Source organism: Labrus bergylta, chromosome 6 (assembly GCF_963930695.1).
Source record: "Labrus bergylta chromosome 6, fLabBer1.1, whole genome shotgun sequence".
NCBI classification, from domain to species: Eukaryota; Metazoa; Chordata; class Actinopteri; order Labriformes; family Labridae; genus Labrus; species Labrus bergylta.
Genome location: NC_089200.1, coordinates 23,695,506 through 23,720,346, shown reverse-complemented (window position 1 = coordinate 23,720,346; position 24,841 = coordinate 23,695,506). Strand labels below are relative to the sequence as shown.

The 24,841-nt window shown below is 41.5% G+C and overlaps 3 protein-coding genes across 3 annotated transcripts in view; 1 reads left to right on the top strand and 2 right to left on the bottom strand.

The window, feature by feature from the left end:
- Positions 1 to 24,841, bottom strand: part of hyi (hydroxypyruvate isomerase) — a 127,755-nt gene that overhangs the window by 68,974 nt on the left and 33,940 nt on the right. The gene's annotated exons all lie outside the window — the stretch shown is intronic.
- Positions 1 to 24,841, top strand: part of szt2 (SZT2 subunit of KICSTOR complex) — a 91,713-nt gene that overhangs the window by 36,957 nt on the left and 29,915 nt on the right. Inside the window, exons 45-55 of the mRNA XM_065956048.1 lie at positions 1,792 to 1,906; positions 2,297 to 2,384; positions 5,396 to 5,514; positions 5,770 to 5,934; positions 7,210 to 7,294; positions 11,907 to 12,089; positions 13,982 to 14,173; positions 21,931 to 22,130; positions 22,738 to 22,904; positions 23,926 to 24,023; positions 24,138 to 24,270. Of these exons, the coding sequence (XP_065812120.1) occupies positions 1,792 to 1,906; positions 2,297 to 2,384; positions 5,396 to 5,514; positions 5,770 to 5,934; positions 7,210 to 7,294; positions 11,907 to 12,089; positions 13,982 to 14,173; positions 21,931 to 22,130; positions 22,738 to 22,904; positions 23,926 to 24,023; positions 24,138 to 24,270 (1,545 nt within the window). The remainder of the gene's footprint in view (positions 1 to 1,791; positions 1,907 to 2,296; positions 2,385 to 5,395; positions 5,515 to 5,769; positions 5,935 to 7,209; positions 7,295 to 11,906; positions 12,090 to 13,981; positions 14,174 to 21,930; positions 22,131 to 22,737; positions 22,905 to 23,925; positions 24,024 to 24,137; positions 24,271 to 24,841) is intronic.
- LOC109982528 (alcohol dehydrogenase 1-like) lies at positions 16,290 to 20,488 on the bottom strand. Its single transcript, XM_029276995.2, has 9 exons — positions 20,379 to 20,488; positions 19,530 to 19,631; positions 18,991 to 19,132; positions 18,313 to 18,400; positions 17,993 to 18,212; positions 17,532 to 17,792; positions 16,876 to 17,008; positions 16,652 to 16,790; positions 16,290 to 16,557 (listed from the first exon to the last, which is right to left on the bottom strand). The coding sequence occupies exons 1-9, from the start codon at positions 20,394 to 20,396 to the stop codon at positions 16,524 to 16,526; spliced, it is 1,137 nt and encodes a 378-aa protein (XP_029132828.2). The 5' UTR covers positions 20,397 to 20,488; the 3' UTR covers positions 16,290 to 16,523.

Below are 24,841 nucleotides of genomic sequence, written 5' to 3'. Positions count from 1 at the left end.
GTCCCCTACAACAGATTGATGCTGTCTCATTTAAACAGCTCCAACATGCAATGCGTGTGCATTGACGTCCAAGCATCCGCTTGTCACCAGTGTAAAAATAATCTGTCCTCTCTGCTCTGTTAATTTGGGCGGCTGTGGCTCAGAGGTAGAGTCGGTCGTCTCTCAACCAGGAGGTTCAATCCTACAGCCAAATGTCTTTGTCAAGTGTCCTTGTGACACCGTACCCCAAATAGCTCCCTGCTGCTGTATGTGATTGTGAATGAATGGGATTAGTTAATACTAATGGACCCTTTACATAACAGCCTCTACCATCAGTGTGTGAATGTGTTGACCTGCGGTGGAAAAAAGCGCTTTGAGTAGTCAGAAGACTAGAAAAGTGCAATACCAGCTCAAGTCCATTTACCAAATCCAATTATAAACTGTGACCTCTAAAGTGTACGGTGTAAAGAGCATGTCACTGACTGTTTTAATGGTGTCCAACTACTTTTTTCTACCTAAGCGGCCACAATCTTAGCGCTAACCGAGGCGAAGGGGCGCACAGGTCGAATAAAGTCTTTTGATCAAATAGGTGTGTTTTGGAATAACACGATTCATCTCTCATTTCCTTTAAGAGTGGCCCTCAGGCTGGCGCATTATGGCGGCTCAGGCCGTCTCATATATAAATTCTCTCCTTCCACTTTCCCCCCACGTAGAGCACAGAGCTCACTGTTGAAATCTGTTGATGCTCTGGTTGAAGTTTTATCCCCCTAAAGCAATCCCACAACATCAGAAATGATCCGTACCTGTCCAAGTTAACAGAGACAATGTGCACATGCATGCACTTGTAGCACCTGAGGTTTGTTCAGATGGCCTTCTTGTTAAGCTGAGAAAGTGGTCCACGCCATCGGGATCCCCGGCAAGAGCATACAGAAGCTCCAGTACATACAGAACAGCGCTGCCAGGATCCTGATGAGAGTGCGACAACACGTGCACATTACCGCCATCCTGCACTCACTACACTGGCTTCCCCTCCCACCCAGGATCGAATATAAAATCTCATTACTCATCCATCAATGCATATATGGAAATGCCCCTCCATACCTTAAAGAACTGCTCTTCCCACAAACCCACAAGACACCTCCGATTTGCATCCACCGACTGCCTCCAAACCACCAAGACTAAGCTTTGCTCTATGCGGGACAGAGCCTTCTCCTCTGCTGCCCCAAGGCTATGCAGCACTCTGCCTGCAAATCTGAGAACCCCACAGACAGTGGTCTCCTTCAAAAAGGACCTGAAAACCCTCCTAAAAACCTTTTCCCTTAAACCACTGCTTTTAGATCTTGTTTTATGCTTAGGTTTTAACTCTGCCTGATTTTACCTGTCTGACTATTGCTACTGTTTTTATGGTTTTACTCTTATTGCAGCACTGTGAGATTTTCATTTAAATGTAAAGTGAGTTATAAATAAATTGTATTATTATTAGCAATACTTGAGTATTACTTGAGAAAACATGAAACATGTATTAGTTTAATTATTTATGTATAGAAGATATCACCTGTCTAGGGGGTTTCTTTTCTCAGAGCTATTTAATGACTGTAATTTATTCTTTGGAACAGACTCTCTTCAAACATTGGTACATTTAAGAGGCACAATGTCTGAAAGGAAAAGGATGATCAGTGTATGACATTGATATTTAAGAAAGGTTCTACTGTTGTGTTTTTTGGTCCCAAAATATCAGAGGAACACGACAATTACCGGCTCTGTGCACAGTGCTTCAGCCTTTATTCATGCTTCTTGTGTTTACTTCTGCAGACTTTGTGAAACATCACTAACAGGGAAATACTCCGATGTGGATGGAAACCTCCACGTGGCTCGCTCCATTGGACTTGCCAGGAGTCAAGAGCCTTTATATTCTGAGGATCTCATGGTAAGTACGCAAAGCAGTTTACCACCATCTTTACTGAAGTGTTTACACAAACTCTCGATTCAGTGAGGAGTGATGAAACATTTCTTAGATGTCGTGACAACCATCACTCATACATTGATGATACAGAGCAGCATGTTCATGAGGGCGAATCTGCTAAAATGGCTTTTGATGTAATTTGTCTGACATTTGGGACCATTAAGATGTTGTCTGGAACCAAAGTTACAAAAGAACTGCAGGAAAGTTTTTGATTAATGAATGAAGTTCTATCCCGTGTGCTCTTCTGCAGCTTATCTGATACGCTGAAGTGAAAACCAATCATTCTAATTATTCAATACGTTTATGGATAGTTTGTTGTAAAGATGCCGATGATTCATGTCTCCCTTTCCTCAGGGCTCTCGGTCTTCTCTTGACGGCTCTCGACCGGTTGGACAAGTAGACAAGCACATCCTGCTCCTCGTGCATGGAGTAGGAAATGCAGGTAAGAATGACATATACAGGAGTGCATATAAACAAACTTTCTGAATGCTAAAATCAGGAGGTTTTATCAAATTCAAGGTGTGGCTGGTTGTCTGTCCCTAAAGCCCCTCTTCCACTAAGCAGTCCAGTTTGGTTCAGTACAGTTTGGTACGGTAAACCTTGACCTTGCTTGCGTTTCCACCGGCAACCGTATCCTCATTTGGTAAGCGGAGTGTAAGCCAGATGGAGATAGCCGCGTCAGCTATTTAAGAGTGTTCCCATTCCCAATAAATGGGTACCGTACCGAACTGAACTGAACCAGACCGCTTGGTGGAAACGGGAAACTGGCGAACAGTCCAGGGTGTAACCCCGCCCCTCGCCCAATGACAGCTGGGGTCGGCTCCAGCCCCTCGCGACCCTGAACAGCAGAATCAGTAAAGATAATGGATGGATGGATGGACTTGTTGAGGGGACCTGAATGCAGCACATTGGAGTTATTAAGCTAGTCTCCATGGTTTGAAATCTTAAATCTGACAAAACTTCCTTTTTCACTCATTGGGAAATATTTGGGAGTGGAGTCACGTAACAGGTTCATTAAGTTCTCAAAGTCATTCCATATTTTAAGTTTATTTGTGATTAATGGGGGAATATTGGTGTTGGCAGATGCATTACAGCAGAGATGGGAAAGTGGCAGCCCGGAGGCCACTTGAGGGCCCCCTCCTCACTCATTGTGGCCCGCTGATCGATTTTAAATATCAATGAAGTGAAAACATGACAAAAACTGCCCTGAAGGATTTCAAACCTGAGCGGCCGATACAACAACATGCAGAAAGACCAAACACTTCACAACATAAACATATTTCTGTTAAAGGTTTGATTACTAGTCTCTTTTGTTCTTTGCAAGAAATTAGTAGGTGTATTAGCTCTTATTGTTTCTGTAAAATGTTATATATGCATGACTCAGTGCGTTAAAAAGAGAAGAGAAATGTATGTTAAATAAGCTTCAGTGATTCGTCACCTCTAGCGTTTAAAATGGGTACTGCAGTCCAACTTCAAAACATCGTAGAGAGCTGTCTCCCTCCGCCCCCCTTCTCTGTAGAGTCGATGCTCACGCAGGTTGCCATGTTGTGGACACTGAAGCTTCAGTGTTTAGCCAGCTCTGCATCGGTCTGTAAACCTTTCTGCGTTCTAACCTCTCTCCATTTTTCAAAAACATCTCCAATATTGATCCTAGTTTGAGCACGTTTCTGCTCGTAGAGTTTATTAGAAACATGCAGAGGCTTTTTAGGACGGGTACAATCACTTCTACCTGCAACACCTGTTGGTTTGACCTGATAACTGCTCTCATATCTGGGAAACCGAGGGGCGTCAAAACGGCCATGTGAGGGCTCCTTAAAAAAACGCATTCAGGACCAGAATCTAAAGTTAGAAGGAGGACATACTGACTGCTGCATTGATGTCAGAGAAGCCAGCACTTCAACATGTTTCCTTAATGTCTGATCATATAGTAAGGTCACTTTATCATTTACGTCAGTAGATATCTTACTGATTGGACCTTTAAAACTTTACATTTGTTCATTTCGTTAGATTATGAGGCAGATCATGCATTAACTGCAGAGCTGCTCTCAGAAAATCTGCATGTGTTCGGTTAATCATGATGTGATTTTATGGGAATGAGGGCGTTCTTGAGCTTGATTGATGTCGACACAAAGAAAAGCCTCCCAGCAGCACTCAACACTTCTCAGTGGAACGAATAATGTTTGTGAATGATGCTGCTCCACTGCACTGACAGCATGGAGACAAGAAGTTGATAAACAGCCAGCCAATAACCTACTTTTCCAAAACCTGATTGTGATGTTCAAGTAAGATCCAACAGTATAATAAAGTATTTCTGATTCTGATATGCCCTTTATCATAGTTAAGTCATTAATAGTTATGTGTGCTGGTGTTTCACTCTGCATACACTCTCATCTTTTGTCTCAGGTTAAACTTTTGTTACAGTGGTTTAAGTGCAATTCACTTTTATTTTTGCATTGATAAAATGTCTTTTGTTGAGGCTGTAGTGGCCGATTTCTTTGTGATGCCAGGGTGGCACAGGGTGACTAAAAGAGTACCGAGTACTGATTGTGGACACGGCTGCTGTTACTCCTTTGGATGGCTTGATGGCACTGTTGTTCTGGGTGTATTATCTAAGACCAGCTGGGGTTATGTCAGCTCTTTACCAGATGATCATACAAATCTGTGTCTGTTGGTTTTGCCCTCTGGTCTTTGAACTCAATGGGTTTTCTTCATGCTTTTTTCATTCATGTTTATTTTTTGAAACACAAAACAGCAAAAAAAAGTCTCACACAACCGTAACCAATATTTTAAGTGCAAGACCGCAACAAGACTAAAAGAGAGACAAAAAGTCAGCACACTTCAAAGTGTGTTTATCTGCTAGAGCACCAGCGACCCCCAGATAAACATACTTTCAAGGACATTTATTGTGCTGACTTTTGTCTGTCTCTATTTTTTTGAAATAGACCACAGTGTTCTGTTATTTTTTAAGAAAAACACATCTAATATATCTAATATTAGTTATTTGTTTCTTGTTGTCTTTATATCTAACTAGTTTAACCCTTTAACCTGTCACCTAAGTTCTCTTTCTGAACTTTCTCTGGCGCTTTATCTCGTGATGTTTTCAGTGGATGGTTTGAGTTTAAATGGACGAGGCTAGTTTACTCAAAGATTGACTGATGGTACAACTCCTTTCAGTGCTCACTGCTTTCTCAGTCAGGCCAAATACACTGCAGGTTTCTACATAAGACACTACTTAGCAAAACAACTGAGATGTTCTTGCTAGAGCTCCAGGAAGAACATGAGAGAGGAAAGTAAAATGCATTTGGTTTTAAGACCACAAACATATCCTCTTATGCACATTTACACATGAAATAAAAAGTATATGTGGAGCTTTAAATCAGGATTTTAGTGCACGAGTTAGATGGTTTGTGTATTTGCATCAGGGAGGTGACCCCGAAATGTTTTTCTGTTCAGGTCCTGAGATCACAGACGAGCTGGTGAAGGTGCTGCGCAAACGTTTGGATGAGACAACCTTGGACATCATCACTGTCATGCTTGTGAGGAACTGCAAGCTGACACCGGCTGATGTGGAGGTAATTAGCTTTTATTTGAATATAAAATAAATAAGGGATAAGTAGTGTCATGATTTCTGAATGCAATTTTCGTGTTAGTGTGTGGCTCGTCTTTAGCTCTGAGGACATGGACCTGTGCATTGCAGTGTGCAAATTGCTTACTCTTCCAGAATTATGGGTTTTATTTCCACTTAGGCAACTGAAGAACACTTTAATGCACTAATGCAACTGAAAATTGCTTTGGATAAGTTTTTCTGCAAATGTTTGTCTGATTAGTTCATCCAGCCCTCTGGATCCCAAGCCACTGAGGTGATGCACTTCAGTCTACCCCAGTACTGTCGTCCATGGCTGCCCGCTGTGGCTCACTACCTCAGACAGAATCTCCTCATCTTCCTGCATGTACCGAAGTACACCGACAGCAACACAGCACATCACTTCAAGGTACAATCCTTTAGCTTTGTTTCTGGTTGTGTTGTGTCATTTCTTTGGTGCAATGTGCTTGTAGCCTGTTTTTAAAGAGGACATATTATCCCCCTTTTCCACCTTTTCAAATAGTCCCCGGTGGTCTACATGAAACATCTGTGCTGTGCTTTGGTCAAAATATAACATGAATCAAGCACCAGAGGTGGTTTGTGACCCTGTATAAACCAGCTCTCTCAGAACGCTCCGTTTTAGTGTGTGTGTCTCTTTAAATGCACTGAACCCCCCCGTGAGTTTTCCTGGTAGATATCACTCCTCTGTAGCGAGAATAAAAATGGTGGACCTTCTCAAAAGTTTTGTTCTAGGTTTGGGGTGGAGTCCATGGTTGTCGATACAAGGGGAGGGGAGTTTTCCTTTTTTTTTTTTACCCGAATCCCACTTTGACAATACAAGGAGAGCAAATTTGAAACTGAGCATTTTTCTCTGTGTTGTAAGATTAAGATTTACTTTTACTTTTAGATTTACAGTTTTTACACTCTGTAAGTCATGAACACACACATGCAGAAGTAAGTGAGACTAAGTAAGTAAGACTTGTGCAGACCACAAACAAAGGACTGGATGGGTTTATTTCACATTTTGTGGGTCAGTAGACACTCAGGTTACCCAAATATATGTTCAAAAACACTGTGAAAGTGGATTTTTCATAATATGTCCCCTTTAACATTTCCCTGAAGCAGAAAGGAATACGGTTTGTCTTCTACATTCACTTTATTAAAATTCTGTAGTTCATGTTGCTGAAGAGCATGTATGGAGTAGTAGTGACTTGTAGGCTAGTACAGGGGTTCCAAAAGTGGGGGGCGGGAACCCCTGGGGGTCACAAGTTCCTTCCAAAAACAAATACATATTTGAAATTGCATATTTTACCCATGATGGTGAAAAAGTCCTCAGGTGAGATTTGTGCCGTGTACCAGTGTAGGTATCTGTTGCGACACACTGAAATAATATAATTACCTGATGGCTTTTGTATTCTTTAGTGGTCACTACAACTCACACATAATCCCAGGAACTTTAGTCTCTTGCTCTGCTGAATGTTGTCTATTTTGTTATTTGTTTAATATGTTTTTTCCCTTACTGTGCAAATAAATAAATACTACTAAGAATACTCCTACTTGCTCCATGTCTTAGCATCTGTGGGAAAAGTCGGGGTAATACAAAGAACCAAAAAACTTACGATATAATATTAATTGTTGTTGTTCAGGCTTCTAGGTTCTGATTTGTTTTTGTGTTCTCCTGCAGCACTACTTTCATTTGAGCAGTGACTTGGCTGAGGGTGATATCTTCCTCTACAATAAGCCTGGAGGCCAAGGGACGGGTGGCAAAGGTATGTAGAGATACTTGATCATTACAAGGACAATGAATGAGGCAGAGTTTAAATTCTGATTTTTATTTCATTGCTAGACAGCAGAACAGTGTATGGAATACTCTATTTTTACCTCTATACAACATGTGGTTAGTTTTAGTTTGAGTCAGCAATGACATTAATGTGAGAATAGAATAGGATCGAAAGCGTACAGTACAGTGTACAACAGAATTACAGTTTCTTCAACTTACAGTCCACTACATTCAGACATCCACAGATATGTTTGTAATGGTATCAGGTTCTTACTCTGTTTTTTTACTATATTCTGCAAACTGGTACATTTTAAATATTCATCATGTTGATAATAGTTTAATTTAGTCACGTGCTGCTCTTTTGAGAGTGAGTAACAAAACGATACATGGGCTGACACTCACAGAAGAAGTGATGTTTTTGGTTTTCATGTGGAGACTACATGGAACTGCTGTGACAACGTAAACTTTTCCATTTATCATTATTTTTTAAACTTAATTTGACATGAATCTAGAGCCCCATGGGACAGCTTGGGATGGGGGGGGGCTCTCTAGGTATGCAGTCATCTGATGTTTCATCTCTCAAGAGAAAGGTCTCCTTCCAAACTGGGACTCCTCAGCCGTTGTAGAGGAATGGCGAGAACCCTTTGTCTCATGTCAAGGACATCGTTTTTGACTTGGCATGCGCAAGATAATCTGCCTGATGAAGGAAGACGATGTGGGCCGTGTCGTTTATGCTAACCAACAACACACACGAGGTTACCTCAAGGTTTCCCCCGATCATGAAGGAGCTGTTGTGGAATTTTTTTAAATAATTGTGATGTCATTCAACAACACCAAAGGGCGACTAATTATGGATGTAAATGATGAGTTTGTTGAATTAAAACACTCGTTTATAATTACTAATAGATTCTGTTCTACACAAACTCCCTTTGTCTTCTTCACTTAATGTTTGGCTTTGAATCACATTTCCCGCTGTTGGACATTTCCATTTGCAAAGCATGATGTTACTCTTGGTTGACTTGCTGCAGTGGAAAGCAGACGCAAAGAAGCGGTATAAAGTAAGGGTCGAGTTGACTTTGAGGAAGATCTGGTAAAGGTTTTGGACAGTGGGTGTCACTCCTCAATGAGAATACGTTTTATTAAAGCAGCAGAGCTTTCTTAACAATGTTTTATTGAGCAGACTCCATTTGAGAAATGAATGAAATCTATGACAGGAGAGAAGTGTTCTTGTTTTTCTCCCGGTACCAAGTGCTGTAATCAAGACCACGCTAACTGAGACCAAGACATACCTTAGACCAGAGTGCTCCGGGACTGAGTCAAGACCAAGACATTTAGGGATCGAGACCAAGTCAGTCAAGACCAGGACATTTAGGGATAGAGACCAAGTCAGTCAAGACCAGGACATTTAGGGATAGAGATCAAGTCAGTCAAGACCAGGACTTTTAGGGATCGAGATCAAGTCAGTCAAGACCAGGACTTTTAGGGATCGAGACCAAGTCAGTCAAGACCAGGACTTTTAGGGATCGAGACCAAATCAGTCAAGACCAGGACATTTAGGGATAGAGACCAAGTCAGTCAAGACCAGGACATTTAGGGATAGAGATCAAGTCAGTCAAGACCAGGACTTTTAGGGATCGAGATCAAGTCAGTCAAGACCAGGACTTTTAGGGATCGAGACCAAGTCAGTCAAGACCAGGACTTTTAGGGATCGAGATCAAGTCAGTCAAGACCAGGACTTTTAGGGATCGAGATCAAGTCAGTCAAGACCAGGACTTTTAGGGATCGAGACCAAGTCAGTCAAGACCAGGACTTTTAGGGATAAAGACCAAGTCAGTCAAGACCAGGACTTTTAGGGATCGAGACCAAGTCAGTCAAGACCAAGACATTTAGGGATAGAGACCAAGTCAAGCTCAAGATATTTAGGGACCCAGAACAAGTCAAGACCAAGACATTTAAGGATCAAGACCGAGTGAAGACCTAGACATTTATGGATCGAGACCTAGTGAAGACCGAGACATTTAGGGATCGAGACAAGACCAAGACATTAAGGGATCGAGACCGAGTGAAGACCGAGACATTTAGGGATGGAAATCGAGAAAGACCAAGACATTTAGTGTTATGATGACCTTATCCTTGCTCCATGTTTGAAATCATTCTGTCAGACAGCTGAGCAGTGTTACGTGCCCAGACTCTTCTCCCTGTCTTGTAAATGGTAAATGGGCTTGAGCTTGTATAATTTTCTAGTCTTCTGATTACTCAAAGTGCTTTTACACCACAGGTCACACCTTCACATTCACACCTTGATGACAGAGGCCCGTTTGAGAGGGACAGTGAACAAACAATTGCAGTGATTACCACAGCGAACAATTTTATATCATAAAGCTTTTAAAGCAGTCTTTTTATAGAATGACAACCTCTGCATTACACATTTCACCTGACTGATGTGCACTTTTGCACTTTGAGTTTTATTTTCTCCATGTGCATGTACATTTATTTACCCTGCAAACTGACATTACACTTTGACCTGGCTGTTGTTTGTTTTGATAACTTGTTCAGCTCTTTAAAATGAAATGATCATACTTACCATAAGTCATTTCATTTGTCATCGTTTCTAGTAAGCATTGCTTTGGCCCATACCTTCTGTGAAGTGATTTCTTTCTTTATACTTGAGGTAAAAAGGTTTGTACTTTTGTCACTTGTGAATATTGGTGCACCTCTAATTGTTTTCCTCTGGGTGTCTCTAATGTCGGTCCAGGTACCATGTCAGAGCTGGTTAATCATCTCTTTCCACCTTCTCAGTTTAAAGGTACCATCACTTGTGATTTTCTTGACGACCCTTTACAGTCAGCAGATTGATCAAAGCCTTTGCAGCTTGACCCGTTCCTTTTTTGTCTTTGGTCTTTTTGTATTCTTCTCCAATGCTTGGCAGTGCTGTTGCTCCTTCAGTTAAGGCTTTTTGCAGCATATATAACTGTGTTCACTTTTCAGTTGCCTAAGTGTGGCATGGCCTTCCAAGGTGCATGCAGGGTGAATTGACAGGTGAATGAGCAATTGTATCTTTTCAATCAATCCTGGATTGGCTTTTGTTGTATTGACTCCTGCTTCAAAGACCCTAACGCAACGACAAGACCTTTTTTAAAACAGCAGAGATTATTTCAAGTAGGTTGATTGTAGAGAGCAGATATTTGGTTTTAGAGGGTCTATCTTCACTTGAGCCCAACCGATTCATCGGCCAGTCGATAATATCGGCCGATATTAGCATATCATGTGACCATCGGTGTTGGCTAATTTTCTCACAGTGTGTATATACTGTATATATCTATCTTTCTCTACAGATTGAACATAGATCGAAGAAAGATGTCGGCCGGTATAGCAGTATCAAATTTTCTTTCTCATCGATATAGGCCCTAAAAATCCTGTATCGGTCGGGCCCTAATCTTCACCAGCAAACAAACATCCCAAGAAGTATTTCTGACTATTGGGTATTGTTAACCATAGAGATGTCTTTACCCATCTGTGTGGTGTTTTCATGACTAGGATAAAACACACGTTGCATAGTCGAGAGGGATTAAACGTATGCGTGGGCCTTTCACTCAAATGAGGCAGCACATATCAATAATTTCACACAAAATATTGATTTGGAAATGATTTTATTGTTTTAAAAACAATATATTTCTTCTTTCTGTTGGAATCTACAGTTCAAGCTTGGTCCATATTAACTGTTAACCCTGTATCCTTTTTAAAATGAGCTAACCTTTATGAGTGCAGCAGCTGATTGAGGTTTTCTTCCTCGTCACCGTCAGTCTGTTGACATTTTCTTTTCCTTTCAACGGTCACATAACCCCAAAGTGTCCGATACCATGTTCCATTGAGATTTCACTACATACATAATACTTTTCTATTTCTGGAGAATCTGTATTAAATCATCTTTATAAACAAAATGAATTAGCCAAGCAACCAAATCCAATCATTTAACCGGAGAGAAGAAGCTGCGTCGTGGTTCTCTTTTTTTCCCTTTCAAAATAAATGGACATATTTCTTTCAAAAACTTGACAACACCAGACACTCAACTTTTATCCACAAAAGATGCATCAAGTAAACTCCAAAAGAAGTTCCTCAACAAAAAAAACATCTTTGAGTGAAAAGTGTGAGTGTGCACAGTGCTCCCGCTCACATTGTATGCTCAAATAAACAACGCCACAACTAACCCACCCTGCAAAAAAAAAAATAATCCAACAAGTTTTTGGAAAGTTCTTATTTATGGAATGAATTTAATTAAAGAAAAAATCCTGTAAAGCTCTTCTAGTTTCCATTTAAATCTTTGTGGTCCTGACAAACAGAGAGATAAGAGGCAAACAATCCAATGACATTAAAAACTAAATATGAACTTTAAAAGGTTTTAAATGGGTTGACCTATCATCCCATCGCTGATTGAAAATGTCTTCCTTTATATATTTTTTTGTTGGTAAGGGTAGCTTATGCGTTTGTCACCCAGAAAATAGTAATTCATTTATAAGCACATGAAACCAAATGGATGTATTGCATTAGATTTGTTTAAGGTTGATTGCTGATCATCTGAATGTTTCCCTCCACTCTTTCAGGTATTGCCTGCATAGCGCTCTCCTTTGTGGACGCCCATGGTCAGTCCCTTCAGGTCCCTCCAGCACAGGAATTTGCCGCTCTGCAGAGATCAGATAGCTGCACTATCTCCCTCCATCCAGAGCATTTTGATGAGCTGACCACTGTTGGTAAAGTGTTCTCCATCAGCGACGGTCCAGGCACAGGTAAACCCACTCACTCAGCAGTTAGCTGATTCTACTTCTTTGCGGGGGGAGGGTCCCGTTTAAGAGGGTTATCTAGGGTTAGGGCTCTGTTCAGAGACACGTTGACTGTATTTCAGCCTCTAGTCATTTAAATATTAGAGGACCCATTTATGTACGTTGATAAGTGAGGGCGTTGGGGGCGACTGTGGCTCAATTGGTAGAGTCCGACGTCTCTCAACCGGAAGGTTTGAGGTTCGATGCCCAGCTCCTGCAGCCACATGTCCGATGTGTCCTTGGGCAAGACATTTAACCCTGAATTGCTCCCTCTGCTTCATCAGCGGCGTATGAATAGATTAGTTTCTTCTGATGGTCACTTTACATAGCAGCCTCTGCCATCAGTGTGTGAATTGTCTCACCTGCATATTCCCCTGAGCCCAAATAACATCAGAAGCTTGAAACAATTAGGAACACAGCATCAGCAGTTGTCATATATCATCGAGTGTGATTATTATTATTTTTTTTAAAAGAAGATGTGTACTGTCACTCACGCAGACCGCACAGGATATACTGTGTGTACACACTCTGCCTATTCTATACTCTGCACATCTTTATCATGTATCTGAGCAAAGTGTGGAAATTAAGCCTGGACAGCTCTCACACAATGATTACATATCCTCTTAAATACTCAGTTATACTCCAGGCCAAGTTTGCTGTGGTAAAACCAACACTTTGCTTTCCCTTATCAATCGTTGGAACATGCACAAACAGGACCTGTGGACATGCATTAGTGGAGAGATGTCAGAGTGGGGCTGCTACACTCTGCTAAGCAGGGAGCGCATCAGATCGATTGGGGGTTCGGTGTCTTACTCAAGGGCACCTCGGTTGTACTCGAGAAGTGACCTGACACCTCTCCAGCTACCAGACCAACTTCCATATTATGGTCTGCACCGGGACTTGAAGACAAATCCCTACAGAGTGAGCTACTGCCGACCTCTGAGATAATGTGAAGACTTGTGCGTTGTTCCTGTAAACGTTTGAACCCTGCAGAGTTCCACTCATGTTTCAGCACTGCTGGAGATTTTCTTGAATGCAGCAGCATTGCAGTTTCCCTCTCAGATTTTTCTTTTTGTTAATGAACCTCCTGTGGTAGCAAACTAACAACACAGTACAGAATGTGCTTTCTCACGACCTTATTCACAGACACATCGATATCTGTGGGAAATCTGTGAGGACGTACTTCTTCTTCCTCACTGTTACCTTGATTTAGCTTTCCTTTAACCTTTGTTCTGCCGGCTCGTTCAGATGCGTTCATGATTTATGGCTGTGTTCACAGGGCAGAATATGAGGTGTGCACATTCCCAGTTGGATTATGCTTTAAAAAGGGAACATTGCATGCAGGTTTTGCATGTGCAGAGTTCTATAAATATAAGTATATTTTTTTCTGGGCTTTGTGCTCACGTACCCTTGGTTTCTATGCACCCGTTTACAAACCAGGCCAGGACCCTAATCTACTAAACATTCACTACTTCAGCTCACACACACCAGAGGCTTTCCATTGGGGAGCAATTTGCTGCTCAGTATCTTGCACTAAACTTAATTCATATGGCTGAAGGTTTTTTTTAATTGTATTTCTTATACTTAGTTCTTGGAGTTGGACTGAAGCAGTCGAACTGATATGATGAAGCTAGCACCAAACCTCCTGTTGTAATCTACTCTGATGAAGTCACTTACTGCCAGGTTATTATAATAATAATAAGAATGCATTAGACTTTTATAGCGCTTTTCTATATACTCAAAGACACTCAACAAATGAACCAGTGTCTTTAAGAAAACTGTCTTATAATGTAATATAAATGCTCTGCCTTTCTTCATCATATCTGAGGTCACTGTTGTATCTGCTTTTGTTCTTCCAGACACACAGCTGTACGTACGGTTTGACATCTGGGAACAAGGAAACGTCAGCCCCTTACAGCTAAGTGATAAACTACAGGGGGCGCTCCGTCACGCTCTCTGTGACGCTGTCATGGAACTGAGAGTCCTGCCAAATCCTCTTTGTCTAGGAGTGTCCTGCCCAGCAACTAAAGCTCAGAAGGAAGAGGCTAAAGGTGAGGTCATATATATCACCAGAGTGTTTTTCATATTGAGTCTGCCCATCATGGGGTCACAGATAAGACAGAAGCTTTAAAATCAATTCATCATAAAGAGTCAAAGTGGCAGCAGGCAACATGAACTTTCCAATGTCAAAAAAGTTCTGCCTCTGCTACCTCACATCACTCCACTAAGCCCCACCTATCAAATGCATGCCAACCAATTTTCACTGCAAACTGTCTGTTCTGCTCAGCTAGTCATGTGAGACTCAGAGGACAGAAACTCTGACAGCCGGTCAATATCCATCCAGCAAAAAGTTAAAGGGTAGCAACTAGTGTCTGCTGGGCCATCGATGTGAAGAGAGCGAGAGAGAGTGAGGGTGAGGTCTGTCGACTGGAAGATTTTATTTTTTAATAATAATAATAACAGAGCGCTCACAGAAATACACCAGACACACATTTATGAAAAGTACAATTTAAACGTGATATTGTTAGTGATAATCAAAAAGGTTTATTCTAATAATAATGTTTCCTACTGTGGCTTTTATTGAACAATTTTTTTCTTCGTCTCCCAAAACATTTAAAAATGGTTATCACTCATTTAATCGCGTCATCTGTGAGTTTAGACGCAGCAGGAAATAAAGCTGAACATCATGTTTGTTGCAGTATAACGACTACAGTGCCCCTATAGGATGTGTGTGTCGTTTTCTACCAACAGCTTTTTTGGGTTTGTCACTTGTCCGTCCCGTGGAGAAGACGGTGTCAAGGTTTCTTTAATTGTCTCCCTCGGGACAAAATTGTCTCGGATACGGGAAAATTGCTGCGTAGAAAAATCATGGAAGAATTAACTAAAACCATCAGTTATTACAAATGTACAAAACATTACAGGGGTGCAAATCTGCGTCGCGAGCTGTCATGAAAACCTGATTCATGCTTCTTGCGGCTGGCGAGCACGTTTCACTTCCGGGCCCTGCGGCCAATCATTACAAATCATTACAAAATCTTGGAGATGCTCGGCTGGGCGCTCAGACCCTCTGCGGACCCTCCTCTCGCCGGCCGCGATTGCGCAATATCGCCGCAAGAAGCATGAAACCTGATTCAATGAGTCACATTGTGCAGCACATGGCTAATTTACATAACGTTATTTTTCCGTGAAAAGACTTCGGAAAGATTCGAAGTCTGGCGAGTAAGCCAGCCTTTCTGTTAAACATCCTGTCTGATCATATTAACAGCTGGTCAACAAATGTAATAAGAGAGGGAATATAAACTTAATGAAAATCAGCAGGAGCTAAACGTCAGGTTCATATATTGATAATGTTACATATTTTATGATAGAAGAGAAAATATTGTCATACTTGATGACTGTATTATGATGCTCTCTCAGACTCTCAGAGAGCTACTTGCATAGTGACTGCCCTTCACTTCACCCCTTAGTGGAACATGGTAAGCCCTGTTCTGCAAATTCATCCCATTTATAAAAAGGGACTGAAGGTTAGGAGCACAGGTTTTTCATGTTTCACTGAAGCTTTATCAAAACAGTTAGAACTGAACATAGATATCGACAAGCAATTGTGTTTTTCTTATTGTTTGCACTGCTTCTTTAGTCTGAATACTAAAATCGTCTGTAAATTCACATTTTAAAGCTGATATTTTTAAAAAGTCTTCCCGGGGGAGCATGGCCCCGGACCCCCCTAGGAGGTTTGGATCCATGTCACCTTTTTCATCCCTGATGAGTTTGCATCCCTGATAGTATTATCTCGCCCTGCCGCGAGTGAATCTGTCAAATTAATTCATGAATTGTTCTTTCATGGTGAAGAAAGAACTGACTGACTAGCCTATAGGCTACTTACAAAAATAGATCATGTAAAAGACATTACTTTATGATGCCCATATATTATACAATTTGTATAGGCCTATGTATATGTTAGTGTTTATCTTAGTTTAAGGTTTAGTTCCCTACTTTATTTTAAAAAGTTTAGATTTCAAGTTGTCATTGAGTAAATCTAGACTAAAACTATTGAAACTAAAAAAGTTGTTGAACAAAAACCTTGAGAGAGATGACAGCAGTGCTGTATTCATGTTCACCATGTGCCTATGACAGTAGACCTAAAGACAAAGGAGGCAACAGCACCCGTCTGTTCAGAGCATTTATTTTGTTCTAGAAACACTTTGACACGTTTGTCTTTTGATTAAAGACAACAGATCATTCTCACATAAACAGTCTTCATATAATTCAAGTTGTCAGAGACATGTGCAGAATATGATCGTCAATCTTGTTATGTGCTTTCTTTTATATGTAGGAATATTAATTGGAGATTTTCAAACATAATGAGTTCCTTCAGGGTCATCGACAGAAGCTTCTTGGATCCTACTCTGTAGAAACATTAAGCACTGTCCGGATGCTGGAGAACAGAAAGGACAGAGCAATGAACAGATCTGCATCTATGTTTCTGTAATTCTTTTCTGTCATGAATGTTGGAGAAAGTTTAAACTCACCATTTGCCATGCTTCATCATTTCAATGGCATCATTGACCTGATCCAAAGGCAATGTGTGCGTAATGAACTCATCGACCTTCAGCTTCTTGTCCATGTAGGCCTTAACCATGAGAGGAACACCATCCCGCCCCTTGAAGCCTGAGACACAGTGATACACACTATAAACCAGACTACCACTTGTGAGAGGTTTATTAGTCATGAGGGATGGACCGGGCTGTTTTACCTCCAAACACGGAGCCCTTCCATGTTCGTCCAGCTACCATCTGAAGGGGTCGCACAGAAACGTCGTGTAGGGTTGTCCAGCCAACGATCACGCTGACACCCCAACCCTGAACACAAGACTCCAAGGCAATGCGCTGGATGTAGAAAAAAGATCAGAGGCAGCTGGATCAGAATCAGAATCAGAAATACTTTATTAATCCCAGGGGGAATTTTGGTGTTATCATTGCTCTTCACACAGCAGTAGGAAATCAAATAAAATAGAGATAATAAAACAAGCAATAAGTACCAAGTAGGGATTGGAACCACAAAGGTGCTGGTACAAATCTGTAGCTAAGCTGAGGGAAAGGGGTTTAACTAAATTCATTAACTAGTTAAGTAAAAAAAAAACTTAGATTGGAATAGAGATGTTTGATGTTTCTTAATAGTTTTTCTTAAGTTCATCATTTGTTTATGTGGGCAACAAAAAGAGAATTTCATGTTTGTTGATCCAAGTTTTAACATTCAGAGACCAACAGTCTGTGTGATTTAAGCATGTTAAGTACGAGTCATAGCCCTTTGCAGGTGAACCAGTATTTTGGTGCATGAGTTGTTTGAGGAATGCACACTGACTCTACACTGCCAAGAACAGAGAACAAACCGTAAATGAAATCTTCCTACCATGACCTCCACATTCCCGGCACATTCCAGGGAGTAGTCCACTCCACCGTCGGTCATCTCAGCTATCACTTCGCTGATGGGTTTGCTGTGGTCCTTCGGATTCACAAAATCTGTAGCACCAAACACCTTGGCTTTTTCAAATTTATCTGGATTGATGTCCACAGCGATGATCCTCTTGGCTCCTGCAGCTTGGCAGCCCATCACTGCAGCCAAACCCACAGCTCCAAGGCCAAACACAGCACATGTGGAGCCGGGTTCCACCTAAAGTAAAAGATACTCTGGTCAACTGGGAACTCTGTGTTGAATGTCTTAGTGAGCTGTACAGTAATAATCAAGGACCACATTTTGTGTCCCATAATAACTGATCACTTTTTACATTTATGGAAAAAATGTAAATGAAAAGTTTTTTATGTCTAAAAAAAGCCTTATCTTCAGACACTTGATACTAGTCAGACTTTCACCTTAGCAGTATTAACTGCTGCTCCGTATCCTGAACTGATCCCACAGCCTATGAGGCAGACTTTGTCCAGGGGGGCAGCTGGGTCGATCTTAGCCACAGCCAGATCGTTGACCACGGTGTACTCAGAGAAGGTACTGGTTCCTGCAAACTGATTCAAGTGCTTCCCCTTACAGGTGAATACCGACTTCTCGGGTGCCATTGCACTATTGCCAGTATCAGCCCTGTGAAAAAAGGCGGGGGGGAAAAAAAATCACATGTGGCCATAGGAGCTGGGGGGGTTCAACCAAATGGATGGCAATAGGTAGTTATTAATGTGCTCACCATGCTTTCACACACTGGTTGGTCTTTGGGCTTTTACAGAAGCGACATTCTCTACACTGGCCGGTGAAAAGAGGGATAACATGGTCACCTGAAAGACAGAAACAATGTTTACATTTGATTACAGCTGGGTACTGTTTCCTGCATGAACTAACCCAAAGCTTCATTCAAACTCGAACAGTATTTTTACATCTCTTATTGTTAAAGATAAGTAAGATTATTTTTGTCTTTCACTATTCTAATGACTTTATAACTTAACACACATTTAAATCACTTGTTTAAATAAGTAGGACAGCAGCATCATTAACACAGTGTCTTGTGCCTGAACTCAGTTGAACGCAAAGTATGTCCACAAACTGCTCCCTACATACTTTAATGTGATGGTTATCTCAAAGCTGAGTTCTATTGTTCTCCTTCAATTTCTTCAATTAATTAAGTGTCCTGTTAGGTCCATGGCATGCAGTGGCATCTGATGGACCATGTAGCAAACTTCCTCAATCGTGATAACATTAATGGCCATTTTTTGACTTCCTCTCTGAAATCTGAAAACAGATATTCTGAACCTCGGCTCATCTAAACACTTGTAAGTCTCATCCACATTGCACAGATATGACACATATGAATCTGCTTATCAAAACCTTTAGATTGAGAGCGAATTAGTATGAATTCCAAAATGCCAACCTGGTTTTAATTCAGTGACTCCTGGCCCGACACTCTCTACAATCCCTGCTGCTTCGTGGCCGAGAACAGTTGGAAAGCCTTCTGGACTCGTGTCCTCTAAGAGTCGGTGTAAATCAGTGTGGCACACTGCAGTCGCCACAATCTGCACCAAAGACAGAAAAAAAAACAATGAAAATGAGTCATTAGTTTTCTCTTATGGGTTCAGGAGTCATATCAATAATATAACTTACATCCAAGAACTATAAAGGCTACTGTATGAAACAAGTGGTCAGCCACTGTGATGTCATTCAAGTCTTTTAGGCCCAGCTTTTAAGCCTCAAGTTTGGCATGTTGTTGTTGCCATCTTTGTGCTGATGACATGAAGCGACCATGTTGAAGCACCTGAGCAAGCTGTCATGACTCAGAGAGACATTTATAGAGGATATTCTTGATTTCTGCTATATTTATCTGGGAATTGTTGAACGTTCTTCCTTTATACTCAGGTAGAAAACAAGTCAATTGAGATTACTAATCTGTGTCTAAGCATGTATAGTCCTCACCTTTATCCGGACTTGGTTGGGCCCAGGTGGGGATACCTCAATCTCCTCAATCACCAAAGGCTTGTTGGGCTCCCAGGCCACTGCCGCCTTGCATTTGATGACCTAGAAGGAAAGGGATACCATGTGACATAACCAGTGAGTGACATCTAGCACTTTTTAACTAGGAAGAGTTGCAAATAAACAGCAATACGGCCACAAACCCCTTGCTGAACTCTGAACACTTTACAGAATCACATTCATCCAGAGGCTCCTTAAGTTTATGGTGAGATAACTGCATCAACAAGAAAAGTGGAAAGAAAGAAGGTGTTTTCATGTTTCACATAGTCGGTCGTTTCTTTTTTAATCACGTGTTTCTAGCTCATGGTTTAAATGTCTCTGTGAGAGCTGCTCCCTTGAAAAGCAAACATCACATGAAAACAATCATGTGGGTTAAGTTATTTTCTGGAACATGACATTAGATAGAGAAGTTCTAACAACTGTAGGGTTTTTGTTTTCTGCCCTTTGAACCATATCTTTGCAAATATGAACAGGCAAAAGTGACTGGATACTTATTTACTATAGAAGACGTAGGGCGAGATATACCACTGAGGGGAAGTGGATAGAGGCAGAGATAAACGTGAGAGACAGAGAGAGTGTTGACCTTCTGAATTTGTTCCACTTCATGGAAGTTTTAAACCCACCACTGATTTCCTGTCTTCATTACTGTGAACACTCCCTTAGCTCCATGGAAACAGAATTGCCGTAAAAAAAGTGGTAATGTTAGCAAATGTTGTAGGCTACTTGGTGGAATCTGTTTAACTATTTAAACCAGCACAGCATTTAGATACAACCCATGTAAGGCATGCTTACCCTCCCTGCAGTTTCCATGATGTTTCTCAGTTAAAGGTTAGATAACAATGCAGAACAGTCAGAGCTCAGGCGCGGAGCCTATGGGTCATTGCAGAGGGGGCGGGGACCAATAGTGGGTCCTTAAACTGTCTATAGGCTATATAGCAAATGCTGTAGCCTATATAGTAATATAGTATAGCATTTATAGTGTAATATCGGCTGTCTGGAGATACAAGACAGGGCGGGACGAAGAGAAATGCCGCTGCAGATTACAAAGGGTGCTATTACAGTGACAGGGACTTATCAGTGAGTGACCTGCTGATATTTAAGCAGAACAAGTGCTGACATGTCTGTGCGCATAGTCCACCGATTAAACAAGTAAAGCAGACTGAACTAGCCGGATGGGAAACCAAAGATAGAAGCCAACTACAGTTTAACATTCAGTGAAGTTAGACGTTCATCCAGCCACACAGACAATACAATAAAACCACACATTACCAACCCACGCATGACAACAAACTTTGTAAACAGTGTGACAGCCGTTCATATAGTACGATAACCAAGCAGACACGGCGGTCTACAACACATACACCCACAAACAAAAGACCAGCGTCTAAATGTAATCACAAATAGTGATGAAACAATTTACCAATGAAGTTTTCATCAACACTTGTTGCTTTCCTGCAGCTAGCTGGGTGCTCCTCCTAACATGTTTATTTGCTTGGTTAGTAGTGTTTACGTTAGTGGAGCTAGCAACGGGAGGAGACTTGCCAGGTTGAGTTGTTGAGTTGTCAATGAGAAAAAAAACATTTATTTAGTTTTTTTTACACTTTTAATGTTACGAAAAACAGCGAGGTAAACAGAAATAAAGCAGACAGCAGCGGGGGCCCAGCAAAGGGGGTGCTAAGAGGTGGAATCAATGACATTACAAACAGGCCACAGCACCCTGCTGGTGCTGTTTGCTGCCGAAGTTTAGAACCCCCTTGGCAGTGGAGGGGGGCCCCTCTCTGCTCTACAAAATACTTTGTGTGTCTTGATTGCGGCAAAAGAAAAGAGAGACTCAGACCTAGTCAAACTAACTTCATTTGAAAATTCAACTAAATAACAAAAAATGCATTTTAAATTTGGCTCAAAGTGGGCCCCTTGAGACAACAGTGGGCCCGGGGCGGCCGCACCTTCTGCCCCCACACTCGCTCCGCTACTGATGGGGGGGCTCCAAAGGAAAAGGTTGGGAGCCACTGGTGCATACAGAACTTTTACATCATGATGTCTTAGTTCAAATAAAAGTTCTGTGCAGATCTCAGAAACTTCACAGACATGTTTTGGGGACTTCTAAGACTTATTTAAACTTTGTTGAAAAGGAGGATATAAAAATGTAATAATTACTCACTTTCTGAAACCCTGTGCTTAAAAAAAATAATTGTCAAACCTGCCGTGTCTCTTCATCATTTTGTTGGTACCTGTCACGGTGAGCAGTAGAACTAGAATCAACAGAGATTCCATCATCGTAAATGTTTGTATTTGTATGTTTGTATTTGGTTTGTGACCGTCTCTTTCTCATATCTGTCTTTAGGACTTTTAATTTCTTTGCCTGAAGTGAAAGAAGTGAAGGACAGCCAAAGGCAACGCAGTGGTTCACGGGTCTTTAAAACAAGCCCCTCTCCCATCACCTTACCCCAAGTTGTAGGGAGCACCCAGATGCCAGGGACCAGCACCCCTGAGTCCACCACACCCACCAGCAAGAGCACCCGCCGGAGCTTCTGGGATATACTGGTCAGTTCTTCCTGAAGTTGAAGTCTAATCACTGCCTACGATAGCTTTTACTGTGATACTCGTTGAGCTATATTTCAAATTGGCTTTAATACTTAAAGGAAGAATGTGCAACATTTTACACATTAATAAATGAGAAATCAAGTATATCCTCTGTAATTGTCTCTCTGAGTCATGACTGTCTACAACGAGTGAGAAGCTTGAGTCCTGCTGTGTTGTTGTCAGAGCCATGTTTACATCATGTTTACATGGACAGGGCGGCTCATCTCCTTGTGTATAACAGTTGTTTTAGTCAAAGACTAGAGAGAAGAAGAAGAACATACTCACTGATTATTTGGCTGAAACGTTAGTGTGTTTAGATCACGGTTATTCCCTATAAATTTACATGAATTGAAGCTACTAGCTAACCAAAGTGTGCTAACATTAGCCTGCTAACACAACAATGCAGACCACAGGGGATTGCAGCTCTTTTAAACCCTTGTTTCTTGCTATACATATAGAGCTATTATGGTTTGTTATTATCATTAAAAGCAAAGTTACTACTTGAGTTTGTCAAATGAAGCCTTGAGAGTTTGTTTTGACCTTAATGTGTTCCTTTTGTATCCTTCAGAGTAAGCCTGACTCATCAGAGCTTGGAAGCCCAAAGACAACTGATGACATCGTGCAGGAGAAAGGAGAAGAGGGCCGGGCAGCAAGACGAAGACACAAGACGGAGAACGTGAAGCAGCAGTGGAGCCAGGAGAAGGCGATGGCTGTGGAGCACGAGCAGGCCCAGAGGTACGTGCTAACTTTAGAACAAATCTGCATCAATAAGAACAAGACATCTGTGAAGTCCAATCTTTTATTGTAGTTAAACTTACAAACTATGGCCCGCATCGGGACTTGAACAGGCAACCATCCAGTTCCCAACCCAAGGGGTTTTAAATGAATTTTGTTTTTTTTTCTGTCCTTTGAATGCTGCAAAAACGATCGTCTTTCAGGGACAAATAGAGTTGAGTTAAGGATATCAGGTCTTAATATTGTTTTCACAGCTTAGATTTCTTTACCCAAATGTACAACCTTTAATAAATATAGGTTCTGAAGTTAGGTGGGGTGGATACCCTGATGATGAGGCTTATTTTCGATATCAGCCTTGAATTTTTTCATGGCTGATCCCAGTTTAGCATTTTGTTCAGCAAGAAACAGAGCTTGAGTAAGTTGTTGTTAACAGTCTGAGACTCTTTTGTGTTGTCCCTCAGTAAACAGAATACAGGGAGCACTGTCAGGACACCTCTGTATTTCCATTTTTAAGTTACCTAACATGAATTGCTGAAATGTTAAAGAATGGGAGTATATATTTTTTGCTTACGTACCTCGAGTTAAAAGAGCTCATTTAAAATGCTCATTTTCTACTTCGGTGTTGAAAGATGTATGGTGGAGACTCCCTCTGCTGTATCAATTAGTCCCACCTGTGTATATTTGAGAAAATTGCCCGTTACACGCTGAAGAAGAGCGCCTCCTTAGAAACGTCCGTGTGGCAATTCAAATACAATTTTGATGTGCTGTCCTAATTGTTTTTCTTGTTTGAACATATTTCAGGTTTCAGCACCCAGTTGTTTTACATTGAAAGGGAGTTGTTTATCAGGATATTTTACACACCAGGAATGTCCTCACTACTACTACAGTCCATTGATCAGCAGTGGTAGTGGTAGAGAATATGTCCAGGGCATCAATGTTACAGACAGTGATAATAAACCTTTAGTGCATTAGGACCTCTAAAAATGTCCTCATGCAGAATGTGTGTTTTGTGTCTGTGAAGGCGGTACGTCTCTCAGCTGGAGGAAGGAGATACAGGTACTCTACACCCCATGTACCAGCTCACCTGCCAACCATGGATCACTTTCATGGCTAAACTTGGTGAGTATGAATTAATGCTCCCTAAGATTACCTCTTCCCACCGATACTGCGTCTCATGAAGTACTTTTCTTCTGTGTCTCCGTCTCTCCCTCCGACCTGGCTGATGGTAAACAGGCTGCCCCTCCATTCAGCAGTGCACGGCTGAAATTGCTTCACACTTCCTTCTGCCGTCCGTCTTGGCGGAAATAGTCAATTTGGTCAGTTCTCTGGCCAGTGATACAGCAGTGAAGGCATTCGAGAAGAAAAGGTAAGTTGTTCCTAACACTGCCACATATTGATTTTGCATTTCTGCTCGGAGGTGTCCAGGTCTTTATGGTCTTCCTGTATTTAAACTTACAAAGACATTTGAGCTGCTGTCACTGCTTACACACTGATCAGTCGCTTAAGCCTGACTCAGACTGCAGGATCATCGGGCCGGCTTGAGGTCTGATTCCTCCTTCCCAACAATCGCAGGGTCGCTCCCGACTCAAGGCTTCTCGGACCCGATTAACTTCCCAGATTATCTTGTAGTGTGAGTCGTATAAAGATTTATTTCAAACATGTTTTATACTGAGAATTTAAAATCTTCACGATTCCGTCATGAGAGGGTCTGGCTGAAGTTGAGTGTGACTACAATAACTGAGGGAGACGAGGGAGGAAAGTAAGTGGACATACAGAAGTGGTGACCGGCGGCAGGAGGCAACTCGCACAGGTGCGCAGGACACCTGTTATGCTGATAGTTAAAATCTGACCTCCAGCTCTCACTGAAGAATATACAGCCCATGTTGTCCGCATCTCCCCAGACATTTTTCCACCCAAAACAAAACCTTTTTTTCTGT

What these genes read in the sequence shown, in the direction of transcription:
- LOC109982528 (XM_029276995.2), bottom strand. An exon ending in AGTCACTGAATTAAAACCAG is followed by an intron (nt 18,401 to 18,990) that starts GTTGGCATTTTG and finishes TCTGTCTTTCAG; the next exon opens with GTGACCATGTTATCCCTCTT. An exon ending in GAAGGGCTCCGTGTTTGGAG is followed by an intron (nt 16,791 to 16,875) that starts GTAAAACAGCCC and finishes ACTGTGTCTCAG; the next exon opens with GCTTCAAGGGGCGGGATGGT.